The following is a 21,017-nucleotide window of genomic DNA, read 5'->3' as shown; positions in this document are numbered from 1 at the left end:
AAATAAATTATCTCTCCTCCTGATGGTTTAAACATACAGCTATTGAGGTCACCTTCAATCATCCCCATATCTGATCCGCCATTGGTTATCGTGGGGTTGGAGAGGCCAAACAGCTTCCTCGTGAACTCCTCCTGTTCCATCAGCTCCTTGATGTACAGAACCCGCCCTCCAGTCAACGAGCGCTCCTGGGTGTTATGGGCCAGCTTTACCAAAAGGAAGAAATGAAAATGAAAAAGAAATCACGGTCCAGACTTTGCTGTGCTCACTTGTGACTCATTTTCCGAGTGCTGGAGAAAGCCTGCACCCAGGGGGAACTTCTGATTGGAGATAAAACTTATGACAAAATCAGAGCATTCTCCAAGAAAACGGCATTTTACAAAACCTCATAAAATTTGTAAACAAGCATAATGTGGTCTCTGTATTTTCAACTCTAAGTTTCAAAGTATTTAACATTCAGATAGTTCCCTCTTGTCTATAGTAAAGAAACCTGTGCATAAGCAGGAGTTTATATATATATATATATATATATATATATTATATATATATATATATATATAATATACTGATGTCTTCTTTTGGTGATCTAGAACATAGAACATAGAACGATACAGCGCAGTACAGGCCTTTCGGCCCACAATGTTGCACCGAAACAAAAGCCATCTAAGCTACACTATGCCATTATCATCCATATGCTTATCCAATAAACTTTTAAATGCCCTCAATGTTGGCGAGTTCACTACTGTTGCAGGTAGGGCATTCCACGGCCTCACCACTCTTTGCGTAAAGAACCTACCTCTGACCTCTGTCTTATATCTATTACCCCCTCAGTTTAAAGCTATGTCCCCTCGTGCCAGCCATTTCCATCCGCGGGAGGAGGCTCTCACTGTCCACCCTATCTAACCCCCTGATCATTTTGTATGCCTCTATTAAGTCTCTTAACCTTCTTCTCGCCAACGAAAACAACCTCAAATCCATCAGCCTTTCCTCATAAGATTTTCCCTCCATACCAGGCAACATCCTGGTAAATCTCCTCTGCACCCGCTCCAAAGCCTCCACGTCCTTCCTATAATGCGGTGACCAGAACTGTACACAATACTCCAAATGCGGCCGTACCAGAGTTTTGTACAGCTGCAACATGACCTCCTGACTCTGGAACTCAATCCCTCTACCAATAAAGGCCAACACTCCATAGGCCTTCTTCACAACCCTATCAACCTGGGTGGCAACTTTCAGGGATCTATGTACATGGATACCTAGATCCCTCTGCTCATCCACACTTCCAAGAACTTTACCATTAGCCAAATATTCTGCATTCCTGTTATTCCTTCCAAAGTGAATCACCTCACACTTCTCTACATTAATCTCCATTTGCCACCTCTCAGCCCAGCTCTGCAGCTTATCTATGTCCCTCTGTAACCTGCTACATCCTTCCACACTGTCGACAACACCACCGACTTTAGTGTCGTCTGCAAATTTACTCACCCACCCTTCTGCGCCTTCCTCTAGGTCATTGATAAAAATGACAAACAGCAACAGCCCCAGAACAGATCCTTGTGGTACGCCACTTGTGACTGTACTCCATTCTGAACATTTCCCATCAACCACCACCCTCTGTCTTCTTTCAGCTAGCCAATTTCTGATCCACATCTCTAAATCACCCTCAATCCCCAGCCTCCGTATTTTCTGCAATAGCCTACGGTGGGGAACCTTATCAAACGCTTTACTGAAATCCATATACACCACATCAACTGCTCTACCCTCGTCTACCTGTTCAGTCACCGATCTGGTCAAAGGTTAAATAGATCTTCTTGAATTCTTGGGACTGATGGTAGGCGAGCTTTCACACAGACACTGCTGAGACAGACAGTGCTTTGGAAGGACAGCTCCCCTGTGTGAGCACTGGAGGGTAAATAACACAGACAACTCTCAGCGCAAGAGAAGCAGGTGGCCGCAGTGTGAATGTGCTGGCATCTGTGGAGGTTTGATGACTGTGAGAATGATTTGTCGCTGACCTCATATGTGAATGGTTTGTCCCATGTAAATGTGTTGCTGTGCGCAGAGGGAAGGTCACTCAGAGAATGATTTGTCACATACCATACATGTGAATATGTCAGTGTATGCCAATGAGACCTCGAATAATTTGTCACATACCTTGAACGTAAAGGATTTCTCCCCTGTGTGAACACGTTGGTGTTTGCGGAAGGCCGATGACCATGAGAATGATTTGTTACACACCTCACACGTGAAGGGTTTCTCCCCTGTGTGAATCCTCTGGTGCGATACTAGATGAGAGGGTCGGCTGAAAGCCATCTCACAAACATCACACTTGAAGCGTTTCCCTTTCTCCCCTGTGTGAATGCTTTGGTGTTCACGGAGGTTTGATAACCACGAGAATGATTTGCCACACACCTCGCATTTGAACGGTTTCTCCCCTGTGTGTGTTTGCTGGTGTTTACGGAGGGTCGATGACTCTGAGAATGATTTGTTACACACTTCACATGTGAACGGTTTCTCGCCGGTGTGAATCCTATGGTGTGATAGAAGGCGGGAATTTCGGTTGAAAGTCATCTCACAAACATCACAGCTGAAGAGTTTCTCTTGCTCCCCTGTGTGAAGGCGTTGGTGTTCGCTGAGGCTCGATGACCACGAGAATGACTTGTCACACAGCTTGCACTTGAATGGTTTCTCCCCTCTATGATTCCTCTGGTGCGATAGAAGATGGTAGGATCGAGTGAAAGATTTCTCACAAACATCACATCTGAACGGTTTCTCCCCTGTGTGAATCATCTGGTGCCTCAGGAGATTCGTAGATGTTACAAAACCTTCATCACAAACATCACACCTGAATCGTTTCCGTTCCATGTGGCAGCCCTTGTGTTAACAGATGCACCTTAGGAGATGTTACAAGCCTTTGGAGACCACCATACACACCTTACACTTGAACAGCCTGTGTTCATAAGACTTCTCCCCCAGCCTCACCCTGACTGATCACCCACAGCAGATCCTTTTGAAAGGCTGGTTCTCATGTTAGGTTCCAGTTTCAGAAGTGATGATATGTCAAAGCTCCCTGACTCGACTGATTTCTAAATGATGGTTTCACTGCCCAACCTCCACTGTGTTGAACAATGTTGTGAATGGACTGGATGTCTTCCCACAGTTGTGCAGTTATTCCATGGGTGATAGTCAGGATCTCTCTACAGTGTCTATTATCTCTGTATTCACTGGTGTGGGACAGTGCAATCCTTCTGTAAAACACAAAAACAAAACATGATTTCCTCCAACTCCCACTCCTCCTTTGCTGAAGTGGCTGACTCCTCAGTTAGAGATTGTTCCACAGTGAGTGCCAGTCTGCAATTCCCCTGTGTGTGTGTGGGGGGGGGGGGGGGGGGGAAATCAGATACAACAATTCCTTTCTTTTTCCTCATTTGACTGTCACGCACCCTCTGTTTCCAGCAGGGATACTGGATCATGACAGGAGCTGACAATGTGACTACTTTCTTTCCTCCACCGGGACCCCATCCTCCAGGCACTTGAGGGAAATGGAAAAGACAGTCGGGGCAGAGTGTAAAACAGACCATCAATTCACTATGAGCTTGGGTCGTGCTGGTGAAGACCAGTTTTACCCTTAGCGTATGTGTTTAATATATAAAAAACACTCGAGAAATGTTAATTCAATGAAGATGTTGACATTTCTCCCGTTTTCCAAAACTATTTGAAGAAAACACACTGGGCAGGATTGCTGGAAGCTGAGGAAAATATTGCTTCAGTGGAGCTGATTGAAGGGTTCTGGGTTATCCTGGGAAATTAGACACACTGCACTCACTCAGACTGCACATCCCAAATTCAGCTCTCAGACACAGCACTGGGCTCAACTATCAAATCCAAGCCCAGGCTTCCAGGAAAAGCCAAGGCCTTTCGGTAAAATCTTTAAAGACACTAAAATACATTTCAAGAAATGTGATTCTGCCTTCTCCAGATAATTACCCCTCACCTTCTGATATTCAGCAATAACCCATCAACAAAACTCAACCTGTAAATCAGAAGCGAAATGTTTTCAATAAACGCACTCAATATCCAACACAGCCAACTAAAAAGTTAGCTGCCTGAGTGTTCTCGCAGCCAATTCCGGAGAGAACGAACAGGAGCACCTCCCACAGGTCAATCATTCCCCGCAGCCAGTCACACTGTCTCCCAGCTCGGCCCAGTTCTGCGCAGCCGCTTTCCTTCCAGTCAGACACCCGTTTGGAATTGCGCAGAAAGGAGCGGCAGTTGGAGCCAGCCCGCGGTGCCTGATGGGAGTTGTAGTTCTGCCGCGCGCAGCGGCGGTTGGCGCGCAGCGTTCGGGAGTTGGAATGTGAGGAAGCGCGAGCCCGAGCGGCTGAATCGAATTGAAAAGCAGAGATTGACCCTTGGTAGGAACCAGAGCGATGGCGGTGGGAAGATTCACCATTGCAGCAGATTCTCTGCATACAGCTGAAGAGGAAAAAGTGCCACAAGTCAGAGCAGTCCAGCTGACTGGACAACAGAGTTGCAGGAGGAGGATAGTGTGGTCGAGCATGTCAAAAGCTGCAGAGAGGTTGCTTCTCCCTCCACAGATGTTTCCTGACTTGAGCATTTCTAGCATTTTCTGAATCCAGCACAGGGTAATATGGTGGCACAGCGTTTAGCACTGCTGTCTCACAGCGCCAGGGACCCGGGTTCAATTCCCACCTCGGGTCACTGTGTGTGGCGTTTGCACTTTCTCCCCATGTCTGCATAGGTTTCTTCCGGGGGCTCCGGTTTCCTCACAGTCCAAAGATGTGCAAGTTAGGTCGATTGGCGATCTAAATTGCCCTTTTGTGTCAAAGAGAAAAGATTAGGTGGGTTACGGGGAAAGGACGTAGGGCCTGGGAAGAGTGCTCCTTCAGATGGGTTGGTACAGGCTTGATGGGCTGAATGGCCTCCTTCTGCAATGTAGGGATTCTATGATTCATTCACACAAGTTCATAGTATTTTGCCCCATTGGATTACAAGAGCTGGCTGTGTGCAGTTTAGGGAATGGACAATGGGCTGATTTGATGAAGCTTTGAAAATAACAACAGTTTGACTTCATGCGGATAAATTATTTCAATTGGAGAGGTTATGGAGGACCAACGGTTAAATTTACAAGTTGTGCAAGGGCAGAACTACAGATTCATCAATCATTAAAAATAACAAGGCAGCTCAAGATTAAACACGGCCTCCTGCACTGTTGGATTCTATTATTCTATGAATAGCACTGGGGTCCATTTTTGGAGGAATCCAATTGGAAAACAGAAGTTATATTGAACTTGTCCAGAACCTTGTTTAGACCACACTTGGAGAGCTGTGCACAGTTCAGACCAACATATTGAAAAAGAACAGAAAGGAACTAAGGAACCGGAGAAGGTGCAGAAAAACATTGAGAAGGATGATATTGAGAGTGTCATGCGAGAGTGCCTTTAAGAACTGGATGTTTAAGCAATGTACCTTTAAGAAAACAGTGATGTCATAGAGTGGGTGGAGCTCAGTTCAGTTCAGCCATTTTGCAGTTTGGTTTTGCAGTTTAAAAATTGCCTGGCTGGTTTTGCTGAGGGCAGTTTAAAAGTAGAAAGCCAGTTTGAGACAGCAGCTTGAGAAGTACTGATTTGCTGTGATCAGCTTTGAAGGGAGAAAGCAGCGTGGGTGTGTCTGTGGGTTTCCAGAGAGCTGCATGAAGAAAGCAAGGTGCTGGAGCTGAAGTCACCCAAGCTAATATATCTCTGCCATTCTACAAAAAATATATGTATCCTTTAACCTGATGTGATACTGTTTAAAGGTGTTAAGTCTCTTGGAAGTTTGAAGGAACATTTTAAGGAGTTATTTACTGTTGCAATATTTTCTGAGTTATCTTTGAAGTAAGGGGTGTTAAGAGATCCAATGTTTATTTACGATGTTAAGTTGAGTTCATGGAATAAACAGTGTTTTGTGTTTAAAACCCCACGTGTCCATAATTGTAATCCCACACCTAGGGAAAAAGCCGCGTGCTCGGAAAAGCAACAAATCCATTAAAGGGAGAGGTTGGTTGAACTCCATGATGCATTTTGGGGTTCTGAAAACGCCTTGCCCATAACAAGAGACTGACTATTATGAAAGACTGACCGGGCTAGCACTCTTTCCTTAGAAAAGAGAAGGCTGGGGGTGGGGGGGAGGGGGGGGGGGAAGAGTTGGGGGGCATCATAGAAATCTTTAAAATTATGAATTATAAAATTTGTAATTTGGGGGTAAATGGAGAGATGATGTTCACAATTGTGTGGGGGAGTCCAAAACCCAGGTCCAGAAATATAAGAAGAAATGAAAAGTTACTGTGAAAAGCCCCTAGTCGCTACATTCCGGCTCCTCCGGATGGTCAATAATAAATCCAATGAGGAGTTCAGGAGAAACATCTTTCCCAAGAGAATGATTAGAATGTGGAACATGCTCCCACAGGAAATGGCTGATGCAAATAGTTTTGATGTATTTGATGGGAAGCCAGGTAACTGGATGAGAAGAAAGGAATAGAAGGATCTGCTAATAAGGTGAGATAAAATAGGTCTGCAGAAAACTCATGTGGAACTTAAGGACTGGAAGAAAACAGATGAGCCAAATAGTCTATTTCTAGAATCAAAACAAAAAATGGTAGTCAGGCAGCATCTGTGCAGAGAAATGAATTTAACACTCCAGCTCAAGATGATCTTTCATCAGAAACGAGGTTGGAAGCTGGGTGATCCAGATGGTTTCTCATCAGTTGTCCCCTGACCTGAACCTGGTAAGAGACTGGTCCTGTTTGATGGATGACAATCCTACAGATCCAGCGAGCACTGTCGTTGAAGTTACGAATGAACACTGTGTCTTCAGGTACAAAGTGTTGAAGAGATCGACATCGAACTGGGCAACGCTACCTTTGCGTCAATGACTGTTAAAATCAAAATCAGTCGTATACGAAGCTGACAACCTATTCAGCTCAGCGGGGGCTACCCCAGTTCCCATGTGCAGCTTGGTCCTGTACAACAATAAACATCCTGCCAGTCTTGTGTCCATTGAGCCAGACATCTGTTTCTTGGCCATTTCTTTGCACAATAATGAGGGGAAGGAGCACTGACTGGTACCCATAAACCATTGGAGTGACTGGACCCCATGGGGTCGATGTTTGGTTGTTACCCTGTATAAGTGGCCAAGCGAGCCACCGTGTCATCCAAAAACTAAGTATGCACTCCTCACTTGATAAGATCAAAGTGCTCAGCGCAACCACAGAAACGACCACCACTGTATCCCAGCTCCATTTGGAACATATGACCATTTGTATCAGAACACGAATAGGGGCCACACGGGGCACTGCCAAACAGTTCAGCTGCACCTCAGCGTATGCTTCTTCTGGGTCATCCAGATGCGAGGTTCGGCCCCGGGGCTGATGCCTACCTCGACTGGGGCGCCTGGATCGCTGGCTGTCCTGTGGGTACTGTAGCCACCTGAATTGGCCAACTCCCGATTTAAAATGGCGAACGGCAAAGGCTGACGGGAAATTCAGCCAACACAGACAGAGACCAGCAGGTACAGGTTTGCTGTGTATTTAACTCTGCAAAAGGCCAGACAGCATCGATACCAGCGACCATCAGTATAATAATGTAGCAGCCATCTACATACTAATGAGCAATCCCCGGGAACAATAGCAACATTTGGGACACACAAAGCAAAGCCAGACTCCCCGGCGCCAGCAGGAGCCAACACAAAAGAGGTTAACGAACACCTCAAGACCGCCCATCGATCACGGAACTGCTCCAGTATTGGAGAAATCGAACCAAGCGATTGGGACAAAGTCCAATCACTTGGGACCAGGTATGGGGTCCGCCCCAAAAGCGGGAAGCCCCTGGGGACTATAAGAGTTAAGCCCCAAGTTCAAATCGCTCTCTTTGTCCTGCCCGGGTCACCCAGCAACGCGAACCAACCTTGACCGTGACCGGTGCAGTGACCGCCGAAAGAAGTAGGTCTTAATTCAATGCTCGCTACGAGATAGGCGCTCCTAGCTACCAATCCATACCAACTTCGAATCCCGCAGACTCAGAACCCGAACGAAAGGCCATTTGTTCCCCTGACCTGGTGGGCCAGTCCGAAGTTAAGTATAGGCCTGTTAGTCATAGAAGTAGCTTAGACGTAGAATTTGTGCATGAGTAGCGATTATTGTGTATAATAAATGTGCTTTGATTTGAATCTTACTAATCGGGGTATTGAGTTATTGATCATTACTTGGACTTGAACCTCGTGGCGGTATCATAAAGATACATGGCGACTCGAGAGCAAAGGTAATAAAACAGAGCAATTGAGCCAACCGGAAAGTTAGCAACATTATTTGGCGACCCAGATGGGACCCGATCTCGAAGTGGTATAACAACTCCGGCAGAACCCAGAATTTGAATTAGAGATCCAATTGGAGACAGAAAACCACAAATGTTCAAGCAGTTCTGATCAATCCTCATAATTCGGAAGTGTAAGTATGCATGCGTAACTAACAGGGCGATAAGGTAAAACTGATAGATTTTTTGTTGCGACAAAATTGTCGGGAGTTTGTATTTCGGAAAGTAGCGAAAGCCGTACCCGTATTTACAGCACCGCCTTAATACCCCTGTCCCAAATTTGAAGAGCAGCATTCGGATAGGAAAGATGGCAATGCAACGCCTCATGAACCCAGAGGAATTTGCGGTCGCAGCGACCAGCAGCAGTAGAGTGGGACAATGTCCCATTTGGAAATATCTCAAAGGGAAGGGATGGCCCCTTTGGAGTGAATTCTATGACAACGAGGAATCAGGCCCCGGGAGTATAGGACATACTTGGTGGGAGACCCTGAGCGAGATTCACAAGAAGAGCTTAGGAAAAGCTCGCAAGCCGACGGCAATCGTGTCCTGCTTGGCACAATTGTGAGGCACAGAGGAGGTCGTTAGGACGCTTCGGAAAGAAGAAGAAGGCATACATCGAATGAGTACGGTCGATGTAAGCGAGGTGGAAAGAGAGAACTTAGAGTTGAGGAGGAAGTTGGCAGCAAAAGACGGAGAGGTGGGGGATGCCAAAAGGGCACACCAGTCTTGTCTGGCGCACTTAAGCAGCTTCCAGTCCCAATATGAAAAGGCCTATCAGGACACGCAATGTGCAGTCCTGGTACGTGAAGAAACAGAGAAGAATGTAGAAGCATTGCAGAGGCAGTGCAGCGACCTGAAGGCAGCGTTAAGAGCACTCCATGCTGCCAACACGGAGCAAAGACAAAGCTCACTAGACCACGCAAAGTGCCGGAAGCAGATTGCAGAACTGCAATCGCTGCTTTCAGTCCAAAACGGATTCCAGGAAACCTTTGGAGCAAAATTAGATGAGGAAGACGGCCCTGGATTAAACGAGACAGCGCAGAGATATGTTCAGGGAACATGTGCGCAGGGAAAGCCACAGAAGAAGAAAGCGCCCCAACCCCCCACAGAGCAGATAGTTCAGGCTCCAATGAACCCAGTAACCACCCGCCGCACAGCCATATTGGATGATACGGAATTTCTATACTACATCCCCTTAACAGTGACCCAATTACGGGATGATCACACCTTTCCTCCCACCTCAGACCCCCACCATTTCTTTGCCAGAGTAAAGCAGCAGGCAACCATGTACGGCCTGGAGGAGTGAGAGCATGTAAAGCTCACAGTTTTAAGTTTAGACCCTTCAGTCGTAGCGGCCCTTCCCGACCCACAGAATGTAGGAGGAGGCACCCTTGCAGAAATGCATACCGCGATCCTGGATGCGATCGGGTATAACCGGGGTGACCCCGTAGATGGCCTCAATAAATGCAGGCAAAAGAAAACCGAGCACCCCACAGCGTTTGCTGGACGCCTGTGGATCCACTTTGCAGCAGTCTTTGGAGACGTAGACCGTGCCCATTTGTCCCCAGACAACATGGCCAAATGGACCCACACCCTAATCTCCTATGCCACAGAAACAGGACAGAAAGCTTGCGCGAATTATGATCCCTCAGAGGAGGCTCATAACGAAAAATGGGTAGTAAAAAGATTGTCCCGCACCTGGGAGCAGTCTGTACAAAGCAAACCCACAGTTAAACATCCCGAAGAAAAGCAGGCCGACACAGATATACAGGCAGTAAAATCACACCAGAACCCCGCATGGGTGAATGAAGGAAAGAACAGCCCCCCACCCAAGTCACAGGAGTGTTACAACTGTGGACAGTTGGGACACTTTGCAAGAGAGTGCAATGCCCCACAAAAGCCACAGAGAGCCCAGCAGACGGGCACTCTGAGTAAGAAGAAGACAGAGTCCATTCATAGTGTTAGCGCCCATTCAGATCAGACGGACCTGACCGGAACGGACTGACGGTGTTTGGGCTCCCCCAGTTGGGTCTGCGACACCCTTTGGGATAGGTCCGGACGACCGGTAGTTGCAGCGAAAATTCGGGGACAGCCCATCGAGTTTCTTTGGGACACAGGAGGGTCCTGCACCACAATAAATTCCTCCACCATGTTCCAAAAGGACATGTGGCCCACTACAGCCACTATCACCCTCAGCGGCTTTACAGGCCACTCACAGCAGGGACACATCACAGCCCCTGTACCCATTCAAATCGGTAACATCACCACCAAGCATCCCGTGGTTTTAGTTGACCTGCCTCACACAGCAGAACACATTCTGGGAATCGATTTTATGAATTCCCACAACTTATAATTTGATCCAGTCAACCAGTGTGTCTGGAAGATGGCGAAGTATGCAAGCGCTCCCGCAACGCTCAACATAGGTGATTTGGCCAGTGAGAAAGCCTGATGGATCATGGCGACTGACCATCGATTACCGGGAACTCAACAAAATCACCCCCGTAGCAACCCCCACAGTAGCCACAAGTCCCGAGACCATGCTCAAGCAGGGACTCAATTCCCGATTCTTTACGGTTTTGAATGTCAGTAATGGATTCTGGTCCATTCCATTGGCAAAGGCGTGTCAGTACAAATTTGCCTTCACTTTTAAAGATCAGCAATACACGTGGACATGCCTGCCACAGGGATTCCACAACTCCCTCTCCATTTTCCACCGACAGCTGGCAAATGGTTTAGTCAAATTCTCTCGCCCCGAATGTCTGGTCCAGTACATAGACGACCTACTACTGCAGAAAGACACCAAGGAAGAGCACATTGAGCTTCTGTCCGAACTCCTGGAACTCTTACACTCAATTGGTTGTAAAGTTAACCCCAAAAAGGCCCAGATTTTGTAAGATAAGGTGATATATTTGGGAACAATTATCACACATGGTAAACGCGAGATCGAGCATAAAAGGATTGACTCGAGTGCTAAATTGCCCCTTCCCCAGAACATTTCAGCCCTCCGGTCGTTTTTAGGACTGGTTGGCTACTGCTGAAACCACATTGACGGTTTCGCCAGCAAGGCAGCACCCCTCTCAGATCTCCTAAAGAAAGGAGCCCCTTGGGAATGGCTTCCGCAGCATACGGATGCTGTGGACTCTTTAAAACAGGCACTCATAGCAGCCCCCGCACTACAAGTTCCAGACCCGCTTTCCCCTTATGCTATAGAGGTAGCAACCACAGACCGCACCCTTTCGGCTGTGCTCCTCCAGGAACGGCACGACCAATTAAGGCCCGTAGCTTACGCCTCCAGAATTTTAGATGCTGTGGAGCAGGGATTTTCAGCCTGTGAGAGGCACCTGCTCGCAGTATTTTGGCCAGTTCAGTATTTTTCGTACATTACCGGACTGAACCCCATCACAATCCTCACAGAACACCCGCCCACCCAACTTTTACTGGACGAACGACAGTCAGTCAAATAAGAGCAGCCAGATGGACCCTTCTTTTGCAGGGACGGGACATCACTGTTAAAAGGACAAAGACCCACACTTTTTTAGCTGACAGTACCCCGGAACCACCCATGAATGTGAAATTATCTCTCCACACCACAACACAGGCCCCTTTATTGCTAAAACACCCCTCAGAAAGATAGGTAGTTCAACCCAGAGCCCCCAGCAGACAGACACGTGCGAGCCCATAAAGATATATGTGGATGGATCTTCCACAGTATTGGAAGGCAAGCGCATAACAGGTTGCGGTATTTATGTCGAGGACGCGCAGGGACGCGCCCTAGAATAGCAATAAAACTTCCAGGACACTTAGGCGCGCAGGCAGCAGAGCTTGCGGCCATCGCATACATAGTGGAACACCCAGATTCCTTCCCCAGCTCAGCAGACATATATTCAGACAGCCTCTATGTCTGCAACAGCCTAACGGAATTCCTGCCCCTGTGGAAGGCAAGAGGATTTGTTTCCTCGGACGGAAAACCCCTCCCTTCAGCCCCATTGCTCCGTCACATCTTAGAGAGAGCACAGAACAGGACTTTTGGTATAGTCAAAGTTCGAAGTCACCATCGTTCCTCCTCCCCCCATGAAATGTAAAAGCCAACGCACTGGCAAAAGCAGGTTCCAGGCACGGATATTTTTGGACACCCCCCAAAAGCGCACCAGTAAATGCAGTTCAGGTCTCACAGACTAAGATCGAGGATCTAGTGCAGGCCCAGAAGCAGGACAGAAATCTCAGGGAGATTTTAAAAGGAAACTATCCAGCACCTTATGAGAGGTTTAAAAATGCTCTGACCACACATGACGGTGTGGTGTTAAAAGACACCCTTTATGTGGTTCCTGAACAGGACAGGAATCAACTGATTTGTTTGTTCCATGACGGTCATGGACATCAGGGAATCGATCCCACTACAGCCCACCTCAGGCAGCTTTGTTGGTGGCCGAATTTAAAGGAAGATGTTAATCACTACATCGAGAATTGTCTTATCTGTGCTCAGAATAATCCGGACAGATATGCCAAAAAGGCTCAACTCAGTCACACCCGTTAATGGCCCCTGGACTAACCTCCAGATTGATTTTATAGGACCATTGCCCCCTTGCAGGAATGGTTATAAATATGTACTCGTGGTGATAGACACGTTTACCAAATGGGTGGAAGCATTCCCAGCCAGAACAGACACTGCAAAGACCACAGCCAAGATTTTGACCCACCACATCTTTACGAGATGGGGACTCCCCTGCAGCATTGAATCCGACCAAGGTTCCCATTTTACGGGACGTGTCATGAAGAACGTCCTCACGATATTTGGCATTACCCAAAAATTCCACATAGCATACCATCCCCAGTCAAGTGGTATCGTGGAGCGCATGAATCGGACCCTAAAATCCACCCTCAGAAAAATGGTCCAGCAAAACAACACCAGTTGGGACTCAGTCCTCCCTTTTACGCTGTTGTTTTTGCGCAATACAGTTTCAACTTCTACAGGTTACACCCCACACACCCTCATGACCGGACGCCCCATGAAAGGCACAGAATTTTTATTAGGTTTAGACTTGACCAGCCCCGAAGTGACGGCCCTCACACACGAGAACGCAGTAGAGCAATTTGTGGATAATGTTAAAACAGCTCGCCTAGCAGCTGCAGTGAAATTGGGCACAAGTAAGAAACAGAGCAAGGCTTGTTTCGACAAGACAGTGCATGCAACTGAGTTCAGTGTAGGACAGCAAGTCATGCTCTCCGTATACAACCCCAGCACATTCCTGTCACCAAAGTACTCGGGTCCGTACTCCATTGCGGACAAAGTAAGCCCTTCCGTCTACAAGATAAAGTACCCCAATGGAAAGACTGCGTGGTTCCATATCAACCAGCTGAAGGCATATGGAACACAGTCTAACCATGCACACCATGTCATGCTCGACGCAGCACACCACACCCTGCCCATAGCCAACGTAACCCTACCATCCCCCAACACGTCCAGCCCAGTCATGGACTCAACCTCGACTCCACTCCCGAAATATACACTCCACCCCGGAACGCCCACAGACTGCAGCAGCAGAGACAGTGACTGTGACTCGGATGATAGCCACAGCACGCCTCCCTACTATCCCCATGCAACAGGACCCACACCCAGCGAATCTGACCATGATTCGAGTGATCCCTTCATGATCACTTTCCTAAACAAACCCCACCACCGACCACCGACCTACAGTGACGACCCAGATTCAGTCCCCACACAACTAGACACCACCTATTGGCACAGAGATAATTCGTACAGACTTGTCCGGAATGACGAGAGCGATCCGAAATCATTCCAAGCAACCCTATCAGCCCTGATACATTCAAGAGTTTGGCATCCAGGAGAAGATGACGACCTTGAGTCTGACTCCCAAAACGAGAACCCCTTTGCGACCCTGTTCGCAACCGATAACTGAGGTGTCCAGATGATGTTTTGAAAGGAACCGATCGGGAGAAATGGTGTCCTTTCTGATGGAACCTGCAGCATGTTTTATGTTGTTTGTAGTGTATTGTTAAATGTTGTATGTCAGACCGGAATTTTTTTTTCCACGGCCCCACGACTTTCGGCCGAAACCTATGAGGACTTGCCCAAAGAGACTTGCTATTGGCCAAACGCTAGTTCAGAGGAAGTAGTTTGTCTGCAAAGACTTAAGGTCCCAGACGCCAGTTCAGCGGAACTTGTCTGTCGACAGATACCACACGCTCGTTCATAACTGCCCTTCTGGTTCGAAGGTAGAACCAATACGGCAACCCCCCACGATGACTACATTTCTTGCCCATTCTTGTCGGTTGCTCAGGTAGTGGAGAAATGGCTTGGGACCCGCCCTGCCTGGGAACCCCCCCCCCCCCCCCCCCCCGCCCCCACTCTGGTCAGCTACACTCGGGTAGGGCACACACAGCATTGGTCGCCGTCCTACCCGGGGACTCCATCCAACTCTTACTCGTCGCGGCCCATACGCACCTCATTTTGGAAAGTTTTAGTTCAAAAAGTTTTGTTTGTTTCAGGTAACCCTTAGGTTGCTAACCATATGCTATTTACATCCTCAAACATTTGGATGGTAAATCGCACAGTCTGCATGACGGCTCACACTGGTTCATTATTTGTAAGTGTGTCTTGTCCTAAAATTCGGTTTTTGAAGAAAAGAAAATGAGGGAGTCACGCATAGTGACCAATTATAAAGGGAGTAATTGGCACTAAAGGACAGACAGGCTATCATACGAGATATTAAACCAAGATAGTAACAGACACTATGCTTGATCACACAGAACTCCAGAAGCCCCAGGACCGGAGGCGAGAAGAGAAGTGAAAGAAGAACAAAGAACAAAGAAATGTACAGCACAGGAACAGGCCCTTCGGCCCTCCAAGCCCGTGCCGACCATGCTGCCCGGCTAAACTACAATCTTCTACACTTCCTGGGTCCGTATCCCTCTATTCCCATCTTATTCATGTATTTGTCAAGATGCCCCTTAAATGTCACTATCGTCTCTGCTTCCACCACCTCCTCCGGTAGCGAGTTCCAGGCACCCACTACCCTCTGCGTAAAAAACTTGCCTCGTACATCTACTCTAAACCTTGCCCCTTTCACCTTAAACCTATGCTCCCTAGTCATTGACCCCTCTACCCTGGGGAAAAGCCTCTGACTATCCACTCTGTCTATGCCCCTCATAATTTTGTAGACCTCTATCAGGTCTCCCCTCAACCTCCTTCGTTCCAGTGAGAACAAACCGAGTTTATTCAACCGCTCCTCATAGCTAATGCCCTCCATACCAGGCAACATTCTGGTAAATCTCTTCTGCGCCCTCTCTAAAGCCTCCACATCCTTCTGGTAGTGTGGCGACCAGAATTGAACACGATACTCCAAGTGTGGCCTAACTAAGGTTCTATACAGCTGCAACATGACTTGCCAATTCTTATACTCAATGCCCCGGCCAATGAAGGCAAGCATGCCGTATGCCTTCTTGACTACCTTCTCCACCTGTGTTGCCCCTTTCAATGACCTGTGGACCTGTACTCCTAGATCTCTTTGACTTTCAATACTCTTGAGGGTTCTACCATTCACTGTATATTCTCTACCTGCATTAGACCTTCCAAAATGCATTACCTCACATTTGCCCGGATTAAACTCCATCTGCCATCGCTCCGCCCAAGTCTCCAAACAATCTAAATCCTGCTGTATCCTCTGACAGTTCTCATCGCTATCCGCAATTCCACCAACCTTTGTGTCATCTGCAAACTTACTAATCAGACCAGTTACATTTTCCTCCAAATCATTTATATATACTACAAAGAGCAAAGGTCCCAGCACTGATCCCTGTGGAACACCACTGGTCACAGCTCTCCAATTAGAAAAGCATCCTTCCATTGCTACTCTCTGCCTTCTATGACCTAGCCAGTTCTGTATCCACCTTGCCAGCTCCCCCCTGATCCTGTGTGACTTCCCCTTTTGTACTAGTCTACCATGAGGGACCTTGTCAAAGGCCTTACTGAAGTCCATATAGACAACATCCACTGCCCTACCTGAAGAACAATGAGGACAGCCTCCGCGTGGTTCATGGTTATAATGGACATTTGGTTGCGCGCGAACGCGAACCACATGACCTCAAGCCCCCCAGCCGTTACTGATTCACTTCCCCACAGTACCCAGAGCCCAGTCACTAGCGACACCACACCATCTTGGTGTGCTAGGTTTATAACCTGGTACTCCCTGTCCTACTTGATAGAATTCCTATTGGTATTGGCGATACTCTGCTGCGTCTGAGAAAATGGAGAAGGAGAGCCTACCGCGCTCGCACCACGGTATATAGGATCAGATCCCCTATTTTCGGATACAACCAGACCCCCGACCACCGCGACCTATAATAAAGAGCACTCGTTTGCGTTTTTTGTTGTAAATAAAGAAATGTTCATGAGCAATTGTATGATCCTGAGCTTGACTGCCAAGCCAGGAAAAATGTGTATAAACTGCTATGATTTTGTTTGTATGGTTGAGGAAGTTAGAGTGATGAAATGTTTAAGTGAGTGTAGTGTATTAAAGATAGAGGTTCCCATTTTCTTGTTTTGTAATGCATGTCCCTGTTTGACATAGCGGCTCTTAGAATTGTCAGTTAAATTTGTTTTTTGCATAGTTATGGTCAGTGTCGAGGCCATGAAAGAAGTGCTCGCCGGGTCAGAGAATGGAAAGCAAAGTAGTTATGTGATCCTTCACACTTCGCATTAGGATCACAAGGAGGGCGTGTAGCCATCTGAATTGGCCAACTCCCGATTTAAAATGGCGAACGGCAAAGGCTGACGGGAAATTCAGCCAACACAGACAGAAACCAGTAGGTACAGGTTTTCTGTGTATTTAACTGCAAAAGGCCAGACAGCTTCGATACCAGCCACCATCAGCATAATAATGTAGCAGCCATCTACATACTAATGAGCAGTCCCCGGGAACAATAGCAACATTTGGGACACACAAAGCAAAGCCAGACTCCCCGGCGCCAGCAGGAGCCAACACAAAAGAGGTTAACGAACACCTCAAGACCGCCCATCGATCAGGGAACCGCTCCAGTATTGGAGAAATCGAACCAAACGATTGGGACAAAGTCCAATCACTTGGGACCAGGTATTGGGTCCGCCCCGAAAGGCGGGAAGCCCCTGTGGACTATAAGAGTTAAGCCCCAAGTTCAAATCGCTCTCTTCGTCCTGCCCGGGTCACCCAACAACACGAACCAACCGTGACCGGTGCCGTGACCGCCGAAAGAAGTAAGTCTTAATTCAACACTCGCTATGAGATAGGAGCTCCTAGCTACCAATCCGTACCAACTTCGACTCCCACAGACTCAGAACCCGAACAAAAGGCCATTTGTTCCCCTGACCTTGTGGGCCTGTCCGAAGTTAAGTATAGGCCTGTTAGTCGTAGAAGTAGCTTAGGCATAGAATTTGTGCATGAGTAGCGATTACTGTGTATAATAAATGTGCTTTGATTTGAATCTTACTAATCGGTGTATTGAGTTATTGATCATTACTTGGACTTGAACCTTGTGGCGGTATCATAAAGATACCTGGCGACTCGAGAGCAAAAGTAATAAAACAGAGCAATTGAACCAACCAGAAAGTTAACAACAGTACTCCTAGACTGGCGTCCACACATGACACACGGGACAGAACCATGCGAGGAGCAACGCCCCAAAACATTCACGTCCTTCCCTTGTATCTCATGGATGCCACGTTCTGTGCTTTCCTGGGACAGGTAGCTCTGTGGCGCCTGCTGAAAAGTTACGGGAGACTTCAGCCTAAAGCTCTTTCGGAGTTTCCATGGGCGGGATTCTCCGACCCCCCCCCACCCCCCCAACCCCCGCCGCCGAAGTCCCACTGTCTATGCCAGTCATGCTGGCGTAAATTGAACCAGGTCCTTTACCGGCAGGACCTAGCGGCATGGGTGGGCTCCGGGGTCCTGGGTGGGGGGGGGCGCGGGCCGATCTGGCCCCGGGGAGAGCCCCCACAGTGGCCTCGCCCATGATCGGGGCCCACCGATCCGCGGCGGGCCTGTGCCGTGGGGACACTCTTTTCCTACGCGCCGACCATCAGCCTTCGCCATGGCCGACGAGTAGGTGACCCCCCTCCTGCGCATGCGCGGGGATGACGTCAGCAGCCGCTGACGCTCCTGCGCATGCGTGGACCTGCGCCGGCCGGCGTTGTCCCTTCAGCCCCGGCTGGCGTGGCGCCAAAGGCCTTACATGCCAGCTGGCGGGGCGCCAACCACTCCGGAGCGGGTCATAGATCATAGAATTTACAGTGCAGAAGGAGGCCATTCGGCCCATCGAGTCTGCACCGGCTCTTGGAAGAGCAGCCTACCCAAGGTCAACACCTCCACCCTATCCCCATAACCCAGTAACCCCACCCAACACTAAGGGCAATTTTGGACACTAAAGGCAATTTATCATGGCCAATCCACTTAACCTGCACATCTTTGGACTGTGGGAGGAAACCGGAGCACCCGGAGGAAACCCACGCAGACACGGGGAGGATGTGCAGACTCCGCACAGACAGTGACCCAGCAGGGAATCGAACCTGGGACGCTGGCGCTGTGAAGCAATTGTGCTATCCACATTGCTACCGTGCTGCCCCAGGGGGTCTAGCCCCTAAAGGTGCGGGCCTAGCCCCTGAAGATGCAGAGGATTCCACACCTTTGGGTGGCCCGACGCCGGAGTGGTTCCCGCCACTCCACTGAGCCGTTTCTGCCCGCCCCGCCATTTCCCGGAGAATTCCGCCCCATATTACTAATGCCAGAGATCGCGGAGCATATCGGACAAAACTGTTCCATGCTCACAAAACTCAGCTGTCTTCTGTAGCCAAGATACAAACTCAGTTTCAGATTCACCGGTGGACCTCTCCTCTCCGCCATTTTTAACCAATATCTTTGCACGACCATCAACGAGGTTGGGTTAGCTGCGCTACAAGTGGAACAAGCTGGCCAAGTTATTGCATATCTGGCGACGCTGGGTTTGTGAGACTACAGATCACCCTGAATGTATGTGGTCCACAGGCGCTCGTTTTCCGTGCTAGCATCGCCCCGAAGAAATAACTCATTCGTTCAGAGTCTCGGTTTCAGTCTTCAACACCGGCATCAAATACATCTCACCACCCAAACAGAGACATGGCAAATTAAAGAAATCCAAACCTGGGTCCAGAAAATCAAGGAGGTGGCTCAGTTGGGTAGGTTGCAGATCGACAGCGAACCAGTTTGCTCCTTATTTCCAGTTTAAAAAGGACACGGTGAGTCCACATTGAATAAAATGAAAAGCAATAAATTTTTATTTACACAAACGATATGTACACTACCTGGTAGATCCCTATCAGATTCCTAATCTGGTTGGCGCCTTACTGGACAACCTTTTATACATTGGCTAACTGAGATACCCTGTCCCTAGAGGGGGAGCTCATACTCCACAAGGAGCATGGGAAGATAAGCATTCCCATCCGATAGGTTCCTTGTGGGATATTACAGTCTCCAGGTCTTGAACGTATCTTTTTGGTGGAACAGTGTGTTTGTGTTAACAAACGTGTTCCGTGCATTTGGTGGGCAGGAGAACCCTGGTGGAGCTCCAATTCCCAACTTCTTCCTTTCCGATGGTTCCTTTCCAGAGTTGGGAGTCCTTTCCAACCCTGGTTTTGAAGTCCCCAAGGAAGATGATCTTACTCTCCAACATTCTTAAGTAAGATTTGGTGGAGTAGAAGCCTCCTTTGGACTCATCATTGGCACCAAGAGCTGGAGCAGCATGGGCATGCACAACCATTGCCTGGTTCTTGGCTAGTTGTAGATGGAGGGCCATGAGGCACGTTGATGCTGATGGGGAGCTTTGAGAGTCGGTTGATGAGTTTGTTGATGACAAAACCAATTCCATACGTTCTGGGCTGATCCTTGAGTTTTCGTCTTCAGAAGAAAATGTAACCACTGCCATCTTCCTTCTGCTGCCTTTCGCCTGCTCTTTGGTTTTCTTGCAGCGCAACAACGTCAGTATTGAAGTGCCTGAGTTCATGGGCAACAAGGGCAGTTCTCCATTCCAGTAGATTGTTTTGCTCATTATCCATGAAGGTTTGTATATTCCAGGTTCAAAAATTGAGTTTACCTTTAATTTTCTGACTGCAGGTAGATGAGCCCACTGTTTGGGGTTTTCCAGCCAGATTGGAGATAGGACAGACTATTTCTCGGGCACTTTTTCTCTTTCTTTCCCCATGCATGGTGAGTAGAGTGAATCCTGAGGAGTGCTGCTCAGTCGTGAATAAAGTTGCTGAAACGCTCTCCTGTTCCTATTCCAGGAGCGAGTCTACTGAATCAAATACAAAGCCCACGTGCCGATCTGAAGCTAGGGACTTCCATATTTCATAATCCTGTCCCCGCCACCTCTTGCCGATCGCCAAAGAGCTTGTCTGTGTGTGTGTGTGTGTGGGTGGATGGGTGTTGGGAGTTGTATGTAATAGAAATACATCTATAGCTCCTTCTTGAAACCATTTAATGACTCAGATTCTATCGCATGATGGGACAGCGAGTTCCACAAATTCACCACCCTCTGCGAGAAGTAGTTCCTCCTCACGTCAGTTCGACAAGGACACCCATTTCACGCTGGATATCAGACTTCTGAAATCTCTACTCACTTAAATAA

General features: G+C 48.1%; 1 protein-coding gene across 1 annotated transcript in view; it reads right to left on the bottom strand.

Moving 5' to 3' along the window:
* Window positions 1-21,017, bottom strand: part of LOC140389070 (uncharacterized) — a 108,321-nt gene that overhangs the window by 5,682 nt on the left and 81,622 nt on the right. Inside the window, exons 7-9 of the mRNA XM_072473230.1 lie at window positions 19,917-20,351; window positions 2,152-2,871; window positions 53-203 (exon numbers count right to left, since the gene is read on the bottom strand). Of these exons, the coding sequence (XP_072329331.1) occupies window positions 53-203; window positions 2,152-2,871; window positions 19,917-20,351 (1,306 nt within the window). The remainder of the gene's footprint in view (window positions 1-52; window positions 204-2,151; window positions 2,872-19,916; window positions 20,352-21,017) is intronic.

Source organism: Scyliorhinus torazame, chromosome 14, assembly GCF_047496885.1.
Source record: "Scyliorhinus torazame isolate Kashiwa2021f chromosome 14, sScyTor2.1, whole genome shotgun sequence".
Classification (NCBI taxonomy): domain Eukaryota; kingdom Metazoa; phylum Chordata; class Chondrichthyes; order Carcharhiniformes; family Scyliorhinidae; genus Scyliorhinus; species Scyliorhinus torazame.
The sequence above is the reverse complement of the archived record's forward strand: the minus strand, read 5'-3'. Positions and strand labels throughout refer to the sequence as shown.